At 36.6% G+C, this 19,116-nt stretch overlaps 1 protein-coding gene across 3 annotated transcripts; it reads right to left on the bottom strand.

Annotated features, from left to right (window-relative positions):
* Positions 1–99: 99 nt before the first annotated feature.
* LOC128019132 (oxysterol-binding protein-related protein 9) lies at positions 100–18,452 on the bottom strand. Of its 3 annotated transcripts, XM_052605190.1 has the most exons (14): positions 18,402–18,452; positions 16,795–16,873; positions 11,551–11,624; positions 7,544–7,639; positions 7,394–7,441; positions 6,834–6,863; positions 6,687–6,737; positions 6,107–6,145; positions 4,173–4,266; positions 3,858–3,962; positions 1,877–2,036; positions 1,412–1,518; positions 330–448; positions 100–253 (listed from the first exon to the last, which is right to left on the bottom strand). In XM_052605190.1, the coding sequence occupies exons 1-14, from the start codon at positions 18,438–18,440 to the stop codon at positions 164–166; spliced, it is 1,131 nt and encodes a 376-aa protein (XP_052461150.1). In that variant the 5' UTR covers positions 18,441–18,452; the 3' UTR covers positions 100–163. The 3 variants fall into 3 exon arrangements, with proteins under 3 accessions (XP_052461150.1, XP_052461153.1, XP_052461154.1); XM_052605193.1 differs by lacking the exon at positions 6,107–6,145 and having other exon boundaries at positions 18,402–18,450; XM_052605194.1 differs by lacking the exons at positions 11,551–11,624; positions 16,795–16,873; positions 18,402–18,452 and adding an exon at positions 10,492–11,283.
* Positions 18,453–19,116: the final 664 nt, after the last annotated feature.

Raw genomic sequence — 19,116 nt, 5'->3', positions numbered from 1 at the left:
TTTCCTCTGCGCATTTGGTTCCAACTTTGGAACCAATTAGACAGTACATTGGAAAGAGCATAAAAATGTAGCCATGTTAGTAGCATTGCTGTAACCAGACATAAGAATGATAAGCACATATGGTAGAACAGCTGTGAGATCTATAAAACAGACAGGATGTGCATTACCTTACAAACAAATCTGGGTGTGCAAAGAAATCTGCATACATTTCCAGCAAAGACCTCCGCTCCAAGATAAACGTCGGCAAGACGACCTGAGGATGAACGAAGATGGATTAAAAGGTGGAAATAATAGTATAATAAAAATAAGAGAAGGTTGTTTGTGCTTACCTTGGTGAGATCCATGCCCAGTCGCACTTGAGACAGCAGATGCATGATGACACTTTTGTGTTCTTCCACAGATTCACCCTCAGGGTCATCATCTCTCTCATCATGACTGTCAAACTGATCTGAGAAAAACACACAGCAAACACTGAACATAAATCAAACATGTGCACACATTGCTGGCCAAAAGTTTAATTTAAATGTTTTTGAAAGAATATTTTTATGCTCACCAAGATTCAAAAATCAAAAATATAGTAAACATCAGTAATATTGTGATCTGGGGCTCAAGGAATATTTCTTATTATGATTTAAATCAGTTTTTGCTGCTTAATATTTTTGTGAAAACTGTAGTTTCTTTATGCATATGATTAAAAAGTATATTTTATTCACTAAGGATGCAAATTGTTTAAAAGTGACAGTAAACAATTACAATTAAATAACTTATATTACAAAAAATATTTTTTAAATAAATGCTGTTATAATAAACTTTCTATCAAAGAATCCTGAAATAAATCACCTTTTAAAAGAAAATATTAAGCATAAAAACTTTTCAAATTGTTCTAAATCATTGATAAGAACCAACGCACCAAATCATATTTCAGTTTTGCCATCAAAATAATAAATGACATTTATTTACATCACAATATATTAATATTAAAACAGAAAGCAGTTATTGTTAATTAGTAGCAATATTTCAAAATATTACTGCCTTTACTGTATTTCAAAAAAATGCAACATTGGTGAACATTAAAGACTTTTTTCAAAAACATCTTAATTATTGTTAATAAATATTTATTATAATAAACATTAAGTAGTCTAATTCATCTTAATTATACTAAAGACATGTCGAGTGTGTTGGTGTTAAAACTGGTAAGTTTGTTAAATTCTAATATATATATATATATATATATATATATATATATATATATATATATATATATATATATATATATATATATATATATAAAAACCACACACTTTACTTTCAACACAAGCACCAAGAAAGAAGACACAACACAAACACAGCATTTGCTCTGATTCATTTTGAGAACCTTAAACGTGAGGGACGTGTGTGTTGTGTTGTGTACCTGCATCAGTGGTGCCGTTCGACATGGAGGAGTTGATTGATTCGTTGGTGTCTGGCCGTTTCAGGGCTGTGCTGTCTTCACTGTTCACATCAGCGGTTCTGTTCGAACTGCAGATACACAAGAACATCAAGTCAGCTTATTCCAGAATAAATTACAGTGTGTGGCAATGGCAGATAGAGTTTGTGTGTGTATGTGAGTCCATACACTGTTTTAATTAGGTCAGTGTGTGTTTCTTTTTGTTTGCCGTAAATAGTGCGTGGGAGTGTGTTTATCTCAAAGCAGTACTTACTGTTTTCAGATTATGCAGTGGTAGTTAATGTGCATGTGGGCAGGTGATGTTACTATAATTGACTTGTGCAGCAGTACTTCAGTGAGTTTTTAATTATATAGAAGGTTTTATGTGTGTGTTTCTGTACATTACTTACACTATTCTGTGTTTCAGTGTGGTGTGTGTGTTGAACTCACTCTATGCAGTGTTTCGGCGAGGTGCTGCTGTTATAAAACTCATCAGCATCATAAAACTCGTCTTCACTGCTGGAATAGGAGAAGTCAGGGACAGTGTGGGGTGGTACGTTCATGTGACTGGGTGAAGTCACGCTGCTGCTGGGAGCCGAGGGACCACTCCCTAAAACCACAGGAAGAAAATTAAACTAATAAATGTGAAAAGAAATGCAAGTGTGCTGAGGAACTATGACTAACCACACTCATTTAATCAATTCCATGGCCGGAAATCATTGTAGTTCAGAAATAGGTTGAGGTTTTGTGTTTTTGCATAAGTGGCTAGCATATGGGCTTCAAATAAATGACTGGAAAGTTCATCTGCATGCTTGGTAATAAACTACACTACGTACAACGCTGATTTCATGAGCAAAAGCTCTGATTGAAAAAAAGTGCAAAAACATTTGGTTATATTTGACATATTAACATTATTCAATGAAAAATGTCTTTATATAATAAAGTATTATTTATGTAATACTTGACATTATTGACGAAACTAATGTATTCAATTAAAAATCATGTTTTATTAGATTTTCTATCATTTTAATTTATTTTATTATTAGCGTAATTGAGGAAATCATCCTAACATAAAAAAACATTGAAAATTTGTATTATTTTGGAATTACGAATATTTATATGAATGACAATTTAAATATTAGTGAAAATCTTTTTTTATTCTATACATTTTAATTTGAAATGTAAAAAACAAAAGTAGATTTTCTTTTTTGCCTTATTTTCCTTTATTTGTATTTTATTACAACTACTATAAAAAAAATTAAAAGATCTTTAAAAACACTAGTATTTTAGTATTATTTTTTTTACTTTATAGCAATGAAAAAAATCATTTTTCATGTTTATTTAAAATGTAATGATATAAAAACATTTTCTAGTTTTATCTTATCAATTAAGGACATTAACATTTTTAAAAATGCTAGAATTATTACACAATTGTAATTCAGATATGTAAAGACAAAACAGAAAATGAAAAAGTATGCACATTACTGATGCTGTCAGCACAATAAATTATATGTTTGGTTGTGTTGAAAGGACCAAGATGTCCAATTAAATCAGCCCTGCCTACAACGCAAGCACTTTCAGCATGAATATAAATGGAAAACCCTGATTCGCAGTCTGCACTTGTCAGCTCTTGACTGTGTTTTATGCGTAGTTTCCTGCACTGCTGTCCAGAGTGCTACCGATCGGCTGTGTTTTTGCTGAGCTCAGCTCTTCCTGCTCTGCCTCAGCAGAAGCTGGGCTCTTTGAGTCCCTGTATCCAGCACTAATGACAGTCAGGAGAAAACAGACTGACTGCAGAGAGAACAGCTCTGCCTGCATCGCCACTGCAGCGGAATACTACGGAAATACTGCTTCTGCTCACGTTAAAGAGTGGCATCAGTTGAATGAGTCGAAAGTTTACTTTATCATAAATACAATGTTTTCTTCCAAAAACAGTTTAGCTTCATTCTAAGATCAGATTAAATCTAATGGGAATTCGCTGATTAAAATATAACATCTGCATGAATATAATAAATACAAATACAAAACTTGCTCACATATGATCGAATAAAAATGTAAAATAAAAAAAAAAATAGAAAAATATGAATCCATGTTAAAACTGATTTAAAATGTAACATTTTACACACACACACACACACACACACACACACACGTGTAACAGTTTAATATGGATTAATTTGTTCGAACTCATAAAAAAAATATATATATATATATATATTTGTATATACACACACATTTAAATTTGATGCAAATATGTAAGTATAAAGTTAAACAAGAAAACATAAGATAAAAAACAAGTAATTAATTATAAAATAATATTTATTATAAAATGTTATTTACACTTATAATAGAATTTTATATATATACATATACACTTTGAAATCAGATTGAATGTGTTTACTTTGATGGCTGTCTCATTGTTGGTTCGTACCTGTGCTGTTGGGAGTGGGGGTCTGAAGGCTGCCCATCACCGTAACAACAGGGCCCACGGGTAAAGAAGAAGGCCTCTGTTCCGTTTTACACACCTGAGCTCCATCTACAGATGAACACACACCCTTCATATGCCCATGGCCCTTATAAACGCACACAACATTTGCAAACCAAATCTAACCTTTGAGTTTCCAAATCCAAACTACCAAAGCCAAGAAGCCTTCAAAATATGCATTTTATATACACACACACACACACACACACACATGCACATCATTATTAAGGAATAAGCTGGAGAAAGAGAAAGACAGCTCACCTGTGGGTAGAGTGGTCTGCGTTGGCATGGCACTGACTACAGAGGTGTTGAGAGGGGTAGGCTGGAATACCCCATCCACTGGGTTTATGGTGCTCTGCAGAGAACCACAGACATGATACAAAACACAGCTCTCACAGCAAAACACGTTATAAATACACCCTCTCATAGGAGATTTACACAGTCTCAATGCACAACCCAACTATCACAGAAATCCCGAGGGGAAACAAGGACTTGTGATATTCAGTGAACAGAACTGTTTAAAGGGATGGCTCATCTAATTATGACTATTTGGGGATCATTCACTTACACTAATGTTGTTCTAAACCTGTATGACTTTTTACTTCTATTGGGCATTCTTTGAAAGTATAATGAACTTTCATTTTAGAGTGGCCTGGATACATTTTTCCACACTGATTTTGAACAGCACAAAGGAGATTAAATGAAGTGAATGCTGAACTATCCCTTTAAGGTACTGAAAAAATTTTTAATATCCATTTATAAGTTAGAAGTTTTTAAAATATAAGTTTTTGTTTACATAATATATGTGTTTGTATTGTGTATATTTAACATGTATATACAGCAGTATATAGTATAGTTATTTATTGTTAAAGACAACATGAAATCATGAAATTAACACTAGTAAGTTTATTCAGTGAGGCTGCATTAAATTGATGTCATGTGTCAATAAGAAGTCATGTTATGCAAGTTACATGAGTTACCACTTGTGTTGACTTTAACCATTTTACGTGTCCAGATTCTTTCCACACAGAGACACAGAAATAGTCAATGATGCTTTATAATACACTGTGTCCAAATGAGTAACCTAACAGCTGTGGACCATGTCCTTCACACTGAATCAACTCAATGTGCAAAAATCACTGAGTCAATCTCTGCCTTACTGTTATCAAACACTAAGCATCTGTCAGTCGGCACAGACTCAGACACAAGGCTATTATGAAGACAAGATCAACATGTGTATCAAACACCAAATAGACAGAAAGATAAATAATCTCTACCCAGCATGCACAGTAAAACATTGACATCACAGGGTACAGAAGTGAGGGGGGGGGGGGGGGATGGGAGGCATGCAGGGGAGCGAGTGGAGTGAGTTTGGAGGGGCTTTTCTGCAAAAGAACTTGTTGTTCGTTGTACCACAACAGAGGCTGCCGTTCTTAATTAAAAGCCAACTGGAGCAATTAAAGCTCTGCAGTGAATACATAATCAATAGAATGAGATTAAATCAAGAGACACTCAGGTCAGGGGAAAAAAGATGGCAATCACAGATTCAGAAGGAAGAAACTCAGATTCCAAAAACAGAGAATACAACATTTGGTAAAAGTCTCTAAATACTCCTTGCATTTTTTTTTTATCTGCTATAAATGTGCAAGAAACATTATATATGAATTATAGATTTGGCTTTTTTAGCCATATTGAACTAAACCAGTCTGTGAGAAGTATTAAACGCAGTTGATGATTACTGTAGGTCACTTCAGCACTAGCCTTGATGGTTATTGACCCAATGAGAGCCTCTGGGCAGGTTGTCATAGATCTGTATCCATTTGTCCCACATGGTTCAATAGAATGTTTGACAACGGAAAATCAATGATTATGTTGCGTGCACGTATGCGTGTTTTATATTTGCAGGGCTTAAGCAGTTGGGTTCAATCACAATGTCGGAAAGAAGTATTGATGTTTAATTTTTTTGCAAATCATGACCACAGGAAAGGACAGGCCCAGAATTACCCGACAGGTAGTGTATGAAAGAATAAAAGCAGAGGAAAAAATGAGAGAGATGTAGACATGGTGGGCAGAGCCCTCCGATCAAGGTCATGCACATCTCGGTTCAGTTTTACTGAACTTGATTTCTGTGGAAGAGAGAACAGTAGCACTGTCTGATTTGGACTAGTTCATTGCTAAGGAATGTCAAGACTTACTATCAGTCCGTTTGCGTGTTGCTGTTCTTTACTTTGATCCTTCAAATTTTAAAAAAAGAAAACACAAATTGAGAAATAAGGCAACTCCACAGTTGGGAGTAAGCAAAAAAAAAAAAAATATGCAAATGTCTCTGCTTTAATTTAAAGCAATAAGGTATTTTAACCTACTCAATCTCTCAGGCTATGTTCACACAGTCAGTGTTTGGGATTGTCGGCCGTATTTACTAACAGGTCCACATTCACAGTAAAACTTACAGGAGCTCGATACAATGTTTTTTGATAAACAAGTCCAATCATGGTAACATTTTTAGGTCAATGTGAGCATAACCATACTTAGCACTGTAAAACCAGCTTGACAATCGTATCCTGCTGCTGTGTGAACATGGCCTTAAAGTAGGAGAATCACCTCTCCAAACCGTTACCATGGTACCTGCTGGAATGTTCACGTCGGCCAAAATAAACATTAACAGAGTTATGGAAAATTACAGGTTGGGTTACACAAGACGCATAAATATTAACACAGTGGGCAGACAAAACACAGGTGCATACACATTCTGAGCTTGAGAGACAAGCGTTTTACCTTGGCAATCTGTAGTAGTACAATACAGTGTTTGATGGACTCTACCATACTCTAAAAAAATAAAAATAAACAACGAATGAAAATGCATTCCACTACCAAAATTAGATACAAAATGCATTAAGAGGGTGAAGGTGCAGACGCTCTTACACAAGTCGTGTCCTTCAGGTTCTCGATTTTCTGTGAATAGGACAATGAAGAAGAAGAAAAGGGACAGTTTCTGTTACAATTGTGAAATGCTCTTGGATTAAAAACAAAGACGCACCTTTAAAAAAACCTTACAAAAAGCAGAAACGAAAGCCTGAGACAGTCTCATGAGTTTCATTCCCATAAAATGTGACTCTGTAAAATCCTGGCTCCGAATTTGGTATGTGAAATATCTTTAGAATTTCTCTGCATTTGAACAATAACAATATACTTATACATATTAATTTTTTGACAGCTAACCGACCTACAAGTAACAGTTTAACGTGCCAGCTAAAGCATGATATCATATTAAAGCTCTACATTTTGATCAGACATGAATTTACTCTGGCTTTTAAATGGAAGGTGGGATGTCCTTCAATAGAGATGTTATATTGGGCGTTCCTGTTACTCACAGCTATTGTAATACAAGTGAACTGTCTCTGCTACAGTATATACTGCGCCTGGCAGGAAGACTCTGAAAGACAATGCACCTCTGATGACAAATAAAAATGAATATGTCTTACTCTGCGTGACTCATCTTCTTTGCAGTCTTTAATCTTCTCATCGAAGAGCTATAGGATGCAACAAGAAAGCAATGTATGAGGAAAATGTCAACTCAAAACACAAGGCATTTTTGAGTCACGATGAGGTCTTATGATAAGAAAAACCCTTACTTTTAACTGGTCGATCAAAATTTGCAAATACGCATCAGCTTCAGCTAGTTTCTTGTCGAAGTCATGAACGCTGGGAACGAATCCTGTTTCTGCCTCCTGCAAGTGAAAGTGACAGGGATCAGTTTCAGTCCTTCTACAGCGTATAAAAGCTTCCATGGTGTCCTAAGCTCAGTCACGTTCTGCTTTCGAGAGGAACTGAGAAGAACTGCCCCTTGCCTGTTCACATTTCTCTCTAACAGCTTTAACTGAATCACACAATTAGACAACTGGCATAAACAGAGATCGGACCATGAGAGCGACTGACACTGAACTGAACTGTAGAATAAAGGGCACAGCCTTGTGACTGGTTATTGATAGTTACTGATACTAGAAATCTAGAAAGCAAAAAAAAAAAAAACACGCATCAAATAGTGTTTGTTTCTAGGACATGAGGTGAGCTGATCACTATCTTGTGTCATAATATTTCTGAGCCTTTCTATGTGACGGAGTCAAACAATTATAGGTTGGAAAAAGGGAAACGGAAAATATGATCAACAGACTTGTCATGACTGATATATGCAGACCTGGATTTTAATGTTGATCATTACACCATACAATTAACCAACAATTTTCATGGATTCATTTCAGTTTTACTTACTCAAAGTACTAAATTAGACATTTTAAAAATAGGGTACATTTTAAATAAAAAAAATAGATTTTTTTTTTTTTAAATAAACTGTCAACAGAATGTATGCTCATTTTATTTATTATACACAAATAAAATAACTACTTTTTAAAGCACATGCTTTATGTCATGACACTTCTCCTAGGAGACGTGATGTCTTCCCTAAACTCATAACACACACAAATTTGTTAAATTACACAAGTGATTACTCTCTGAAACATTAAAACAGCTTACTTATAAATAGATCAAGATGTTTAAATGTTATTACTGTAACCTTACGAAAGGCAAACTACGATTCCTTCTATATAGCATAACCACAAATACAACCTTAAGTTATTCCAGACCTCTTAGGTAAACTATCAGAAGAAATACTAAAGCTAATAGCGGCTAGCCCAGGTGGTTTCGATGAGTGAAGTTTAGATAGCACAGGCAATGTTGGCAGCAGCCTTTATAAGAGAGGTACTCCCTGGTCTGGGGGTCACTGTCGCGAGTTTTGTATCTTGCCGGACCTCATAAGAGACATCGCGGTGGAGATCGGCAGAAATGAACTGCATGGGAAAATGAAGAAAAGCCATGGACAGCTGACTGTCGGTCAAAACAGTAAACATTATAAAACTAGGTCAAAGTCTGCAGGAGCAGAGCAAATCCACCCCGGAATCAAAGGTTAAGTGGAATATCAGAATGAAACCATTTGATTCATTGAGTTTACTGAGAACACATGCATGTAGACGCACAATAAAAGATTTAATGAGAGTTTTGCTGCCTTTAAATTAAACTAAAGTTGTTTCTGGCAAACTAGCATCCTAACAGTTATGCAACCTCTGCTCTTCTTTGTGACCAACACATCTATTCAAAAGATATTTAACAATGTATTGTGGATCTGAGTAGGTATGATTGTTATGGTGGATTTTCTTTTTCCTTTTTATTTATGTGCAATGGTAATATTCATGGTAACATTAATAGCATTGTTTCAATACTTAAGAAGCAATCAATGGGGTGGTGATGGCGCAGTGGATAAGACGCGTGCCATTGGTCGGAGAGACCTGGGTTTGAATCCACTGTGAGACACCAATGTGTCCCTGAGCAACACACTTAACCCCTAGTTGCTCCAGAGGCGTGCGACCTCTGACATATAAAGCAATTGTAAGTCGCTTTGGATAAAAGCGTCAGCTAAATGAGTAAATGTAAACTATACAAAAACACACAAGTAACAACAATAGTACTAATAAAAATCATGCAGAATCTTTCAATTTAATCAATGATAAAAATTCTATAATAAAACAATCTTTAACAATAATACTATAAAACAAAAAATAAATATGAGAATCAACTTTTTATTTTTTTTACTTTTAAACTAGTATTAGAAACCATTTTTTTAATTTTTGTTCAAGAACTGTGAATATACAAACAGGATTGGAACTATTCTTTACTTTATTCATTCTATTTTAAACAGAATAAGAATGGAACATTTCTTAAATACCCCCCCAAATAGCACATAAATAACCTCAGAGGGCAGTTCAGAAACGGACTTGAAACATGATGCTAATATGATGCTAATATATCTGACATACACTTTTATTGAAAAACATGTTTCTCACAATTCTCTAGTTAAGTATGCCTGGTCATATCCTACAGGCACCATAAACATCTCACCTCCCGGCAGGCCTGAGATCTGCTATTTTGGCATGAACAAATTGCCAAAATGCCTTTTAACAACCATTTGCAACCCCCAAGAGAGCATTACATAAATATATTATCCTGTGCCTGGCAGAGGAAAGCTGTGGCACGCTGATAGCTACATGGTTGACACACACCTGACCTGAACACACAGATTGTCCAGACAGGAAGCTGTTCCCACTGACTCACTCTTTCAGTCTGACTCATAGCAGAAAATCTGAACATCCAACAACTGCAGGGAATATTTCAGCATGAATCAACTAGGCCTACATGGGGTGCATAGGCTATTGTTGTGTCTTTTTAGGAGACAAACCCACTAGTGACACATTTGAAAGGCAAACACAAAGGTCTGACTCCAAGTCATGTGCTGTATTATGTTAGCACAGACCTTACACACACACAATGTGGCTGAGACTGCAAATCTCAAGTTAGTAGAAAAGTAACTACACATTTAAGTGTGACCCATGCCCTCTCTATTTGAGCAAGCAAATGCTTTCCTGCTTTTGTCAATGCACACACACTCACACACCCACCCCTACCTGTCCACACTCACACACACAGCATGATTTAACGCATTAGTAAATCCCAGCAAAACAAAGATACTCACTCTGTTCTTGCCAGTGCAGGACATGCCTCCACAAATCTGACCCACATTCACAGAAACACTTTCAGTATTAGTTCGCAAACCCTTTCCTGTAAGTTCCCCTCTAAAGGAGGAGGGGATAAGGTGAACAAATACCTATTGACTTTCCAGCTCATTCAGAGCCATTCTTTAAACCACACTTGACCAGGAAGAGTAGACTTCCTCAAAAGAAAAAAAGAAGAAGAAAAAGTAGCATAAGCTTTACAGACTGTAGGAAACAAAATACAGTACGGTGATTGGATCTGTCACCCGCTGCACAGGAGGGGCTAGCTGAATAAGCAGAGCTGTGATTGGCTGTTGGAGATCATGTGACCGGATAGCTGCACACAATCTGTATGTAGGTACATGCCGTTACTAGTCAGCAGTTCCTAGTTTTTTTTTTTTTGACACATTGCTAAGGTAGAGTAGGAACACCGAGATCCTTGGGAGGAGAGGATGAGGGAAAGAATATAGAGGAAAGAAATGTATCTTTAAAAAAAATATATTTACAAAATGGGGGGAAAACTATAAAGCTGCATGATTTTCTTAGCCTGTCCTGGTTTCTTCCTTTGGCATGGAGCAGACGGGCATGTTTAATGCATACAGTACCCCTCAGAGCTCCTCTTCAGGCCTTTTTTTGCAGTTTTCAGATCATTAAAAAAAGCCAATCTTACACAAACTCTAATTAAAAATACATTATGCTTTCGTAATGACAGACGATGGGAAGACACATTTCCCTATTTTAGGAAAACAAAATTTCTTAAACTGACTTTTGCTATCACAAAGGATTTGACAAATTTAAGACAAAATGTATAAATTCTAGCCACTTAGTTCTCAAGCAACTGGTAGCTGGCGAAAGAGATACTTTATATATATTTAAAAAAAAACACCATATACTCATATATAACTTTTACTTTATACATTTTAGCAGTACAGCATATAGAGTACAGCATAAAACCATGAGGTCTTTAAGCACATTTTATTAAAATGTTCTCCTCTCTGAGATCATAAATGTGGTACATGTGGCATTGATGTGGCTCTTACCCGCTGAAGGGTGTGGCGAAGAATCGTCCCCTCTAAGGCATGAATCCACTTCTCCCGCTCGTCTGCGTCACGGGCTGGGGAGGGGGGGACATCCAAAAACACATCCATTAGTAATAAGCAGGCGGACTGCAAACACACACCATGTGAAATGGAGAGTGGAGAATGACCCTCTGTGCAACTGTAAAGGTGACAGGTACAGCTACAGTTCTGTTGTCCTATCTGGTTTTCCTTAATGAAAACAGGCAGAGTTACACGAAGACAAGACAGGGTTGTGGCTTAAGTTAAACAAGAACAGACACAAATTAAAGCCTCTGCCCTTGTGTAAATACGAACGGTAAATAACACTCATGATGAAGTTTCTTGTAGAAACCAGGGATGAAATTTCAGAAAAGCCAAGGTGTGACTAAAACAGCCTCTGCGCTTAAAAAGATCTATAAATCAAGCATAAAATTATAAAGCTCAAGCATAAAGTACAAGTAGGAGTTTCTAACAGTCAGGTCAACAAATTATTGCACCCTAAAGGGATAATTCATGTGAAATACAATTCTTTAATCATTTACTCACTCCCATGTTGTTCAAAACACAATTTTATTCATTCCATTGAACTTTCTCATTCATGTTTACACACAATCAAACCTGCCACTCACGCAAGAATAAGATTTGTCGCTTCAGTGAAGGAGACGGTTTTCAGTAAATAATGACTTCAATTTGGCCTAAACCAAGCTATCATGACATCAGAAAACTTAAAATATAGGGCAAAAGCTGTACTGACCACTTTTATAATGCTCTTTGTTTTTTGTTTTTTTACAGCCACTGTTCACTATCCACTTTCATTGTATGTAAAAAGAGCAGCATGAACATTCCTCAAAGCGTCTCTTTTTGTGCTCCACAGAAAAAAAAGAGAAACATAAAGCATCAAATGACATGAGGTAAATCATCAGTACTATATGTAGTTCCTCTAAGGCTTGATTTGATGAGATAAAAAGTGTATAGACAGGGAACAGACAAACACTCCAGACATAACATATAGCTGACACTTCAATGGAAGAAGGTCTAAAATCTGAAAGCTTTCACAAGCACAAAGCAGATCTGACACATACAATCACCACTTCTGTAACCAATTCAAATACAGCTGAATAGGCGACCTTATCGATGACAGACTAACCTTCAGAAATGGTAGTGTTACACATACACAGAATTGGTTAATAATCAATACACGTTAACCAGAAACATCAAAAATACAAATGGTTTAATATCTTCAAGAAAAGACCATGCGATTCTCTTTACCTGCTAATAAAATACACAAGTGTCAGCGTTCGCAAAGGACCACCAAAACCATCCCGCATCTATGGAACATGCTTGAAATCAATGTCCCAGATCTGTGTGAGAGTCACCGTCCAAAACAAACATGGCCCCTCCCTGCGCTACTAGGACCGGAGCAGAGATCACATGACGCATGATGCCAGGCTACCTTCCCTCGCTAGCCAATGAGATTTCACTAGGTGAGGTAGTAGAGTTGATTACAAAACACTGCACTTGTCTGTTATTTGGCAACGAGGACAAGCTCACATTGACCTAAAGACTACAAGAATTATTGTTTTTTATTATTCTTATTATTCTTATTAATAATAATAACAGCAATAATTTATACATTTATAATATATTTAATAATATAATTTAAATGATAAACAATGTAATGAAACATCATCAAAGAAATAGACACTTAAATCGCTGTCTACTTGAATTGAATGTTCTTTGAGCAAATGTTAACTTATTTTACTTATCTTTTGTACTCCTCCCCATCCCCATATCACTGGAGAGAATGGCGGACTTCAGCGTGGAATGAGGGCACCTTATGCAATGTGCCCTTCTAACGACACCTCAGGAGTATTCAAGAGAAAGAGAGAAACTTCAGATCTCAAACTAATTTTCTCATCGTTTACACAAGTCCTTTTAAACCTAGTGAATGTGAAAGACATGTCTGCAACACACTAGCAGCTGTTGTCACAAAGCAGGATGTTTTCACCAGACTTGCCAATAAGCTAATACAAGATGGACTGTGAAGCTAAGAGTAACAGTCAAAAGAGACAAAAGAGTGTGTGTTAAGGGTGCAGTGATTTTATATATATATATATATATATATATATATATATATATATATATATATATATATATAAAAAAAAATCTGGCTGACACAAATAAGCAAATAATTGATTATATGTCATCGTCAGTACAATATATGGTTGATATTCAAATTCTACACACAACCATTAAAATGTTTGTGGCTGTTAAGATTAATTTTAGAATTTTTTTTTTAAGAGAAGTATTTTATGCTCAAGAGGGCTGCATTTATTAAAGTAAAAACTGAAATATTGTAAAAAAAAAAAAAAAAATTTGAATCTGAATTTTTAGCAGTCATTACTCCAGTCTCCACGGTCACATGATCCTCCAAAAATAATTATGCTGATTTGGTGATAATTTTTCTTATCACTGCATTAATGTTTAAAGCAATTGTGCTTTTTTTTTTTTTTTTTAAGAACAGCATTTATTCAAAACAGAAATCTTTTGTAACAATGTAATAGCCTTTTTGTCATTTTTGATCAGTGGAATGCATTTCTAAATCTGAATTACAAAAAAAAAACCCTACTGACTCCAAATAAAATTATAAATACTCAAATAATTGTAAAAATGTATCAAAACTATTAGTCGTCACAAAATTATAATGTACAGTATTAATAAAAAGGACATGCATTTGCTTGTTTTGACATTATTATTTAATAATTCGTAATTAAACAATTTATTTTAAGTGATCATTAGAAGATGGAAAATGTCATTTAAAATGTAAAAACAGCGGAAATATAATTAGATGAAATAAATTATTTATTGTGCTTCCCTGGTTGGTGTCCATCTGTCCAGAAAATATAGTGAACTGCCTTATACCTTTAGTTTTGATCAGCCTTTGTTTCTGGAAAGAGCTTTGAAATGCTGCTTTGCTCAGTAGGTTTTGGAAGAGAGCACATGTGTGCGTGAGGTCTCCTGCAGTCCCTCCTAAACTCACTGCAGCTTTCATGTGACTCCCTGCATCTTTCCACTGCTAGCTCTGTCCTGCGGACCGACACTAGTAGCTCACACTTCCTCTATGCAACTGTTCCTAATCTTTCTCCCTGAGTGTTTTTTTTCCCCCCTCTGGAGCATGAATGTGAATGCTGATCCACTGCCAGCAGGAGCTCAGTGTCTGACACTGGGAGCTTTTAACTGCTTTTGTTTTTGCAGTCAAGTGTCTGAGAGGAAGACAGGTAGAGGCTTTTAGAAAATAAAGGGGCTTTCAGGCCGGACTGATCTTGGGCCACAGAAGAGTATGATGAATTATGGATGGTCCTCTAAATGGCAAGTACATCCTGACTGGTCAAACTCACCTAATTCTCAGATGCATCTTGCTGAATGGGGTGCTTAACTATATTCTTACATTCACTGCTCTGAAAGTTCAAGCTCACATGGTTTTTACTGTCCTGCGAGTGTTTATTACACCATATTATCATTTAGCAAGAGGATTTCTCGAGCAAGGTTTTTTTTTAATCATTGTAACATCTTAACAGCATGTTGTCTGGTTTTAGCTCAGTGGGCAGCCTGCTATAATCCTGATGATGTTTCATGTTGAAACAAGAAAAACAAAGCACAGTTTTGCTTAGGTTTAACCCGAACACATCTCTCTTTACAAATCATCCCACCCTGTATGGACCACAAACATGGCAAAATTAGAACAATGCTAATAAAGTTATAAGAACCATATAAAAGATGCTGGATTCGTATGATTGAGCATTAAGATGTTAAGATTGTGCTGCAATTCCGGTACACTGAGATCAGGAGGCACAAAACCATTTCCGCTTTGGGGTAAATGGCTCCTGCTCAAATGGAGATGTGAGAACTGATAGGATGAGTCCCTGAGGATCTCAAGAGGTGGATGGTATGAAAAGATTGTTGAAACCGAAGCCCAAGCTCCACACTCACACTCAAAAACACACATGCAAACGCACATCAGGAAATCTGACACGGCAGGTCAAGTTTTTTTTTTTTCTTCTAAAGAGATTTGGATTGGCATACCATAGCACAACTGTCACACGATACCAAAGAATGTCTGCAATTAATTTTGCTGGTGAAAGTGCAAATGAATAAAGAGAAAATAATAATTTTCCTTCAATATATGCATTTAAGAATTATCATAGGATGGGATGAGCCTAAAACTATCATTGAGAAATATAAAAGCGAAAATCTTAACACACTCAACAATTCCACCACGTACGTATTTTCAAAACCGGTAACTCTTGAGAACGAATAACTCGCAACCAGCCAACTTCAAGTGTAAATAAAAACAAAGCATGGTTAAAACCAATCATCAGTGCAAACCACAATGATAAACGGTCACTGCAGAAGACGCAATCACACGAGTCCCAGCAGAGCGTGACCTTACCCTTCTTACTGTAAAGCCACAGCATACAGTGTCGGAACATAGCAGTGGGTGAGGGCATGGGGAGAGTGAACGCACCCCCGGCAGGGCGGATGCCGGGGGGGTGGAGGAGGATAGATGAGCCAGTGAGAGAAGGTGGAGGCTAGAGGCTAAAAACCTGGAGCTCAGCAGCCAGCAGCCTTGCGTAACTCTGCGGTGAAACTGTCTGTTCTACTCCGTTTCTCGAAGAGTTCCTCCAGCTCGGAGGAAATTCTGAGCAGAAATTCAACACGGATCCTGGAAAAAAAACCGGAGAGCTTCTGATCTCAATTCACAAAACTATGAGATCTGCAGATCGTCCCAGTCAGTGGTCGCAAGAGATAAGCCGGACAAATGCACCAGGCCTAATGTATGTCTAGATTGTCTGCGCGCAACTGATGCGAGTGGGTCATGTTTGCAGTAGAATGCTGAATGTTACTGTTTTCATAAACCTCTTTAAATCAAAATGAGAAAGAGCATGTGGGGTAGAATGAGTAAGCAAGAGCAAAAATAAATAGAGTGGAAAGAGGAGGGATGAGCAGTACGGAGAGAGAGAGAGAGAGAGAGAGAGAGAGAGAGAGAGAGAGAGAAGAGAGAGAGAGAGAGAGAGAGAGATACAGGGCACACGTGAGCAGCCGGCTGATGGCCGCACTATAAACACTGGTTAAAAGCATCACAGCAGGAGGTGCCAAAGAACAGAAGATGAGAGAGGAGAAGGAAAAGCCAAAAGCAGTAGAAGAACAAGAGAACGGAGACCTCACCCTGAAAATGGAAAGTCTTCTGGTCCACGGTAATGGTGAAAGTGCTGTCGTCCTCGTCATCGATCCCAATCACAGCTCCCTGCAAAAAAGGAACGCAGCAATAGCCATTCAGACTGAGGGACACGTCATTCGCTCCCTCTCTCTTTCTATCTGTTCCTCTGCCCCACTCCCTTACACACAGAGAGAGAGAAGGAAAGGGGTGGGGGAGAATGGGTGGAGTAAGAGAAAGAGAGGGGAACAAGGTGGAAAAGGGAGGATAAAATGACAAGAGAGAAAGGGGAAGCAGATGGAAACCGAGAAAGGAGGATGGAGAGAAAGAGAGAGAGAGTGAGGTGAAAAACTGCAGCACATTCAGTAAGTATTACAGGGCTAGAGGAACAAGATGAGACTATTAACTCTTTCATACCTGATGGTCTACAACGGCAAATCCTGATCATTCAAAACTCTAAAAGCATTTCTAACTTTACAAAACATTTAAACAGAGCACTTTGAAAACATGACATTGTTTTGAATAAAAAAATGCTGCAAATCTAAAGGAAAACACTAAGCTTTTACTTTAAGTACAAATGTGCCAGGAAGTGTCTTTACTGGTTATCAACAGGAAGACAGCAATAACTGCTCAGATCAGACTTCAGGCCTTGAGAAAAATAAGCCAACGCCCTAAGCACTTTTAACCTGTCTTAAATTTACGTTAACTGCTCACTGTCAGGCAATTTGGAGATCATCAGTTAAAGCTATGCAATACACAATACATAAAAGGAAATACACAAAACTCTTTAATTAACAGAGAAACGTCATCCATCTTCATTTTTTTGCCATAATAGAGATTATGAACACAAACCTGGTGATGATAATTTTTACTGCCTCTTTAATCATTAACTACAACTAGAATACTTACAATACCATGCTCCCTTTAACAAATTAACTCTACTCTTTAAATTATAACAATTTCTCTCAGCTGTAATGTACATATTTCATAACTGTCCTCTGCATATTGAACTGAAGAGTGTGCCATCTGCTGGTGAAGAGTTTGCGAAGCATTGTATTTAAGAGGTGAAGCATTTCTAGCACATCCTGAGTCAGATGCACATCTCTGAATATACCGGGTTTGTGTGAGGGTCTGATGATTACAATGGAAACAAATCCTAAAGCCAAACCATACAAAAAGCTTCTAATGTATTGCAGCAACAGTTTGAGAAGCGCTCTTTATTGTTTTACCATCACTGTATACTAAGTGAGGACCACATAGAAATGTTTTACTAAATCTGATGTAAATCTGACAAAACCCAGACCTGAACCCATTGTGGACACCTCAGAGAAGATATTAGCCTCATTAATAGATGCAGTCTACCGCTATTAATATACAATGCAGAAATCATAAAATCATGTCGCATCCTTTTTTTAAATTCTTCATCTGTACTAGAATATCCTGATGACAGATTCTCAACAGCTTCTAGGGTTAACGTAATAGCATAATTAAACAAGAATAATAGCCAGAACAAAAAGAGCCACGAACATGAGTTAATCACTGAAATGATGGACTAGAAAAAAACGAGTAAGACCAGATTCAACTTAGTCCTGCTTTAACAATAAAGAAAGCTTCTTACCCGAAGTCGCACACAGCCTCTTCTGGAGCCACGCATCATCTTGTCCTTGGACTGAAGGATACAGAGTGGTAAAGAAGCATTTCATCAAACGACCAAGACAGGGCTGGAATACATTCAAGTCTCACTTTGCTGAAGATTTAAAAAGTTCACAATATGCTGGGTCTAAAGTCATATGTGTAACCAATTTACAACATACTGTAAAAAAAAGGCATGTTAACATGACATGTAAAGGTATCTTCACAATGGTAGTACTCTGGAAAGTGGGACATGCAAAACAGAGGTATTAATATAAAAACTACACACACACACACACATATATGTTATGCATATATAAGTTATATATATATATGTGTGTGTGTGTGTGTGTGTGTGTGTGAGTACATAACATACACACATAAATATATTATAATTTATATAATAAAAAATAGTTGTATAATCTGTGTGTATGTATACATATTTAAACGCTTTCCGCTTTATATCGCTGTTAGACAGTTTGACAGTTGAATATTTGGATCACATTCAGTATTACCGTGACAGTAAACCAAGGAAATCAGAGTGAATAGTTATTTTTTTACATGTTTAACCCTGTGTCAATAAACAATCACTGTCTAAAAAAGATATGGCTTATATGTACGCATTAACAAACCTGAGAGCTCAAACGTTAGCTTATGGATGATTAACTGACAGCACCTGGGCTCTTAGCTTAGCTATTTAT

This window comes from Carassius gibelio, chromosome A8 (genome assembly GCF_023724105.1).
Source record: "Carassius gibelio isolate Cgi1373 ecotype wild population from Czech Republic chromosome A8, carGib1.2-hapl.c, whole genome shotgun sequence".
Taxonomy (NCBI): domain Eukaryota; kingdom Metazoa; phylum Chordata; class Actinopteri; order Cypriniformes; family Cyprinidae; genus Carassius; species Carassius gibelio.
Note: the sequence above shows the minus strand (reverse complement) of the source record. Positions and strands in the feature narration are given on the sequence as shown.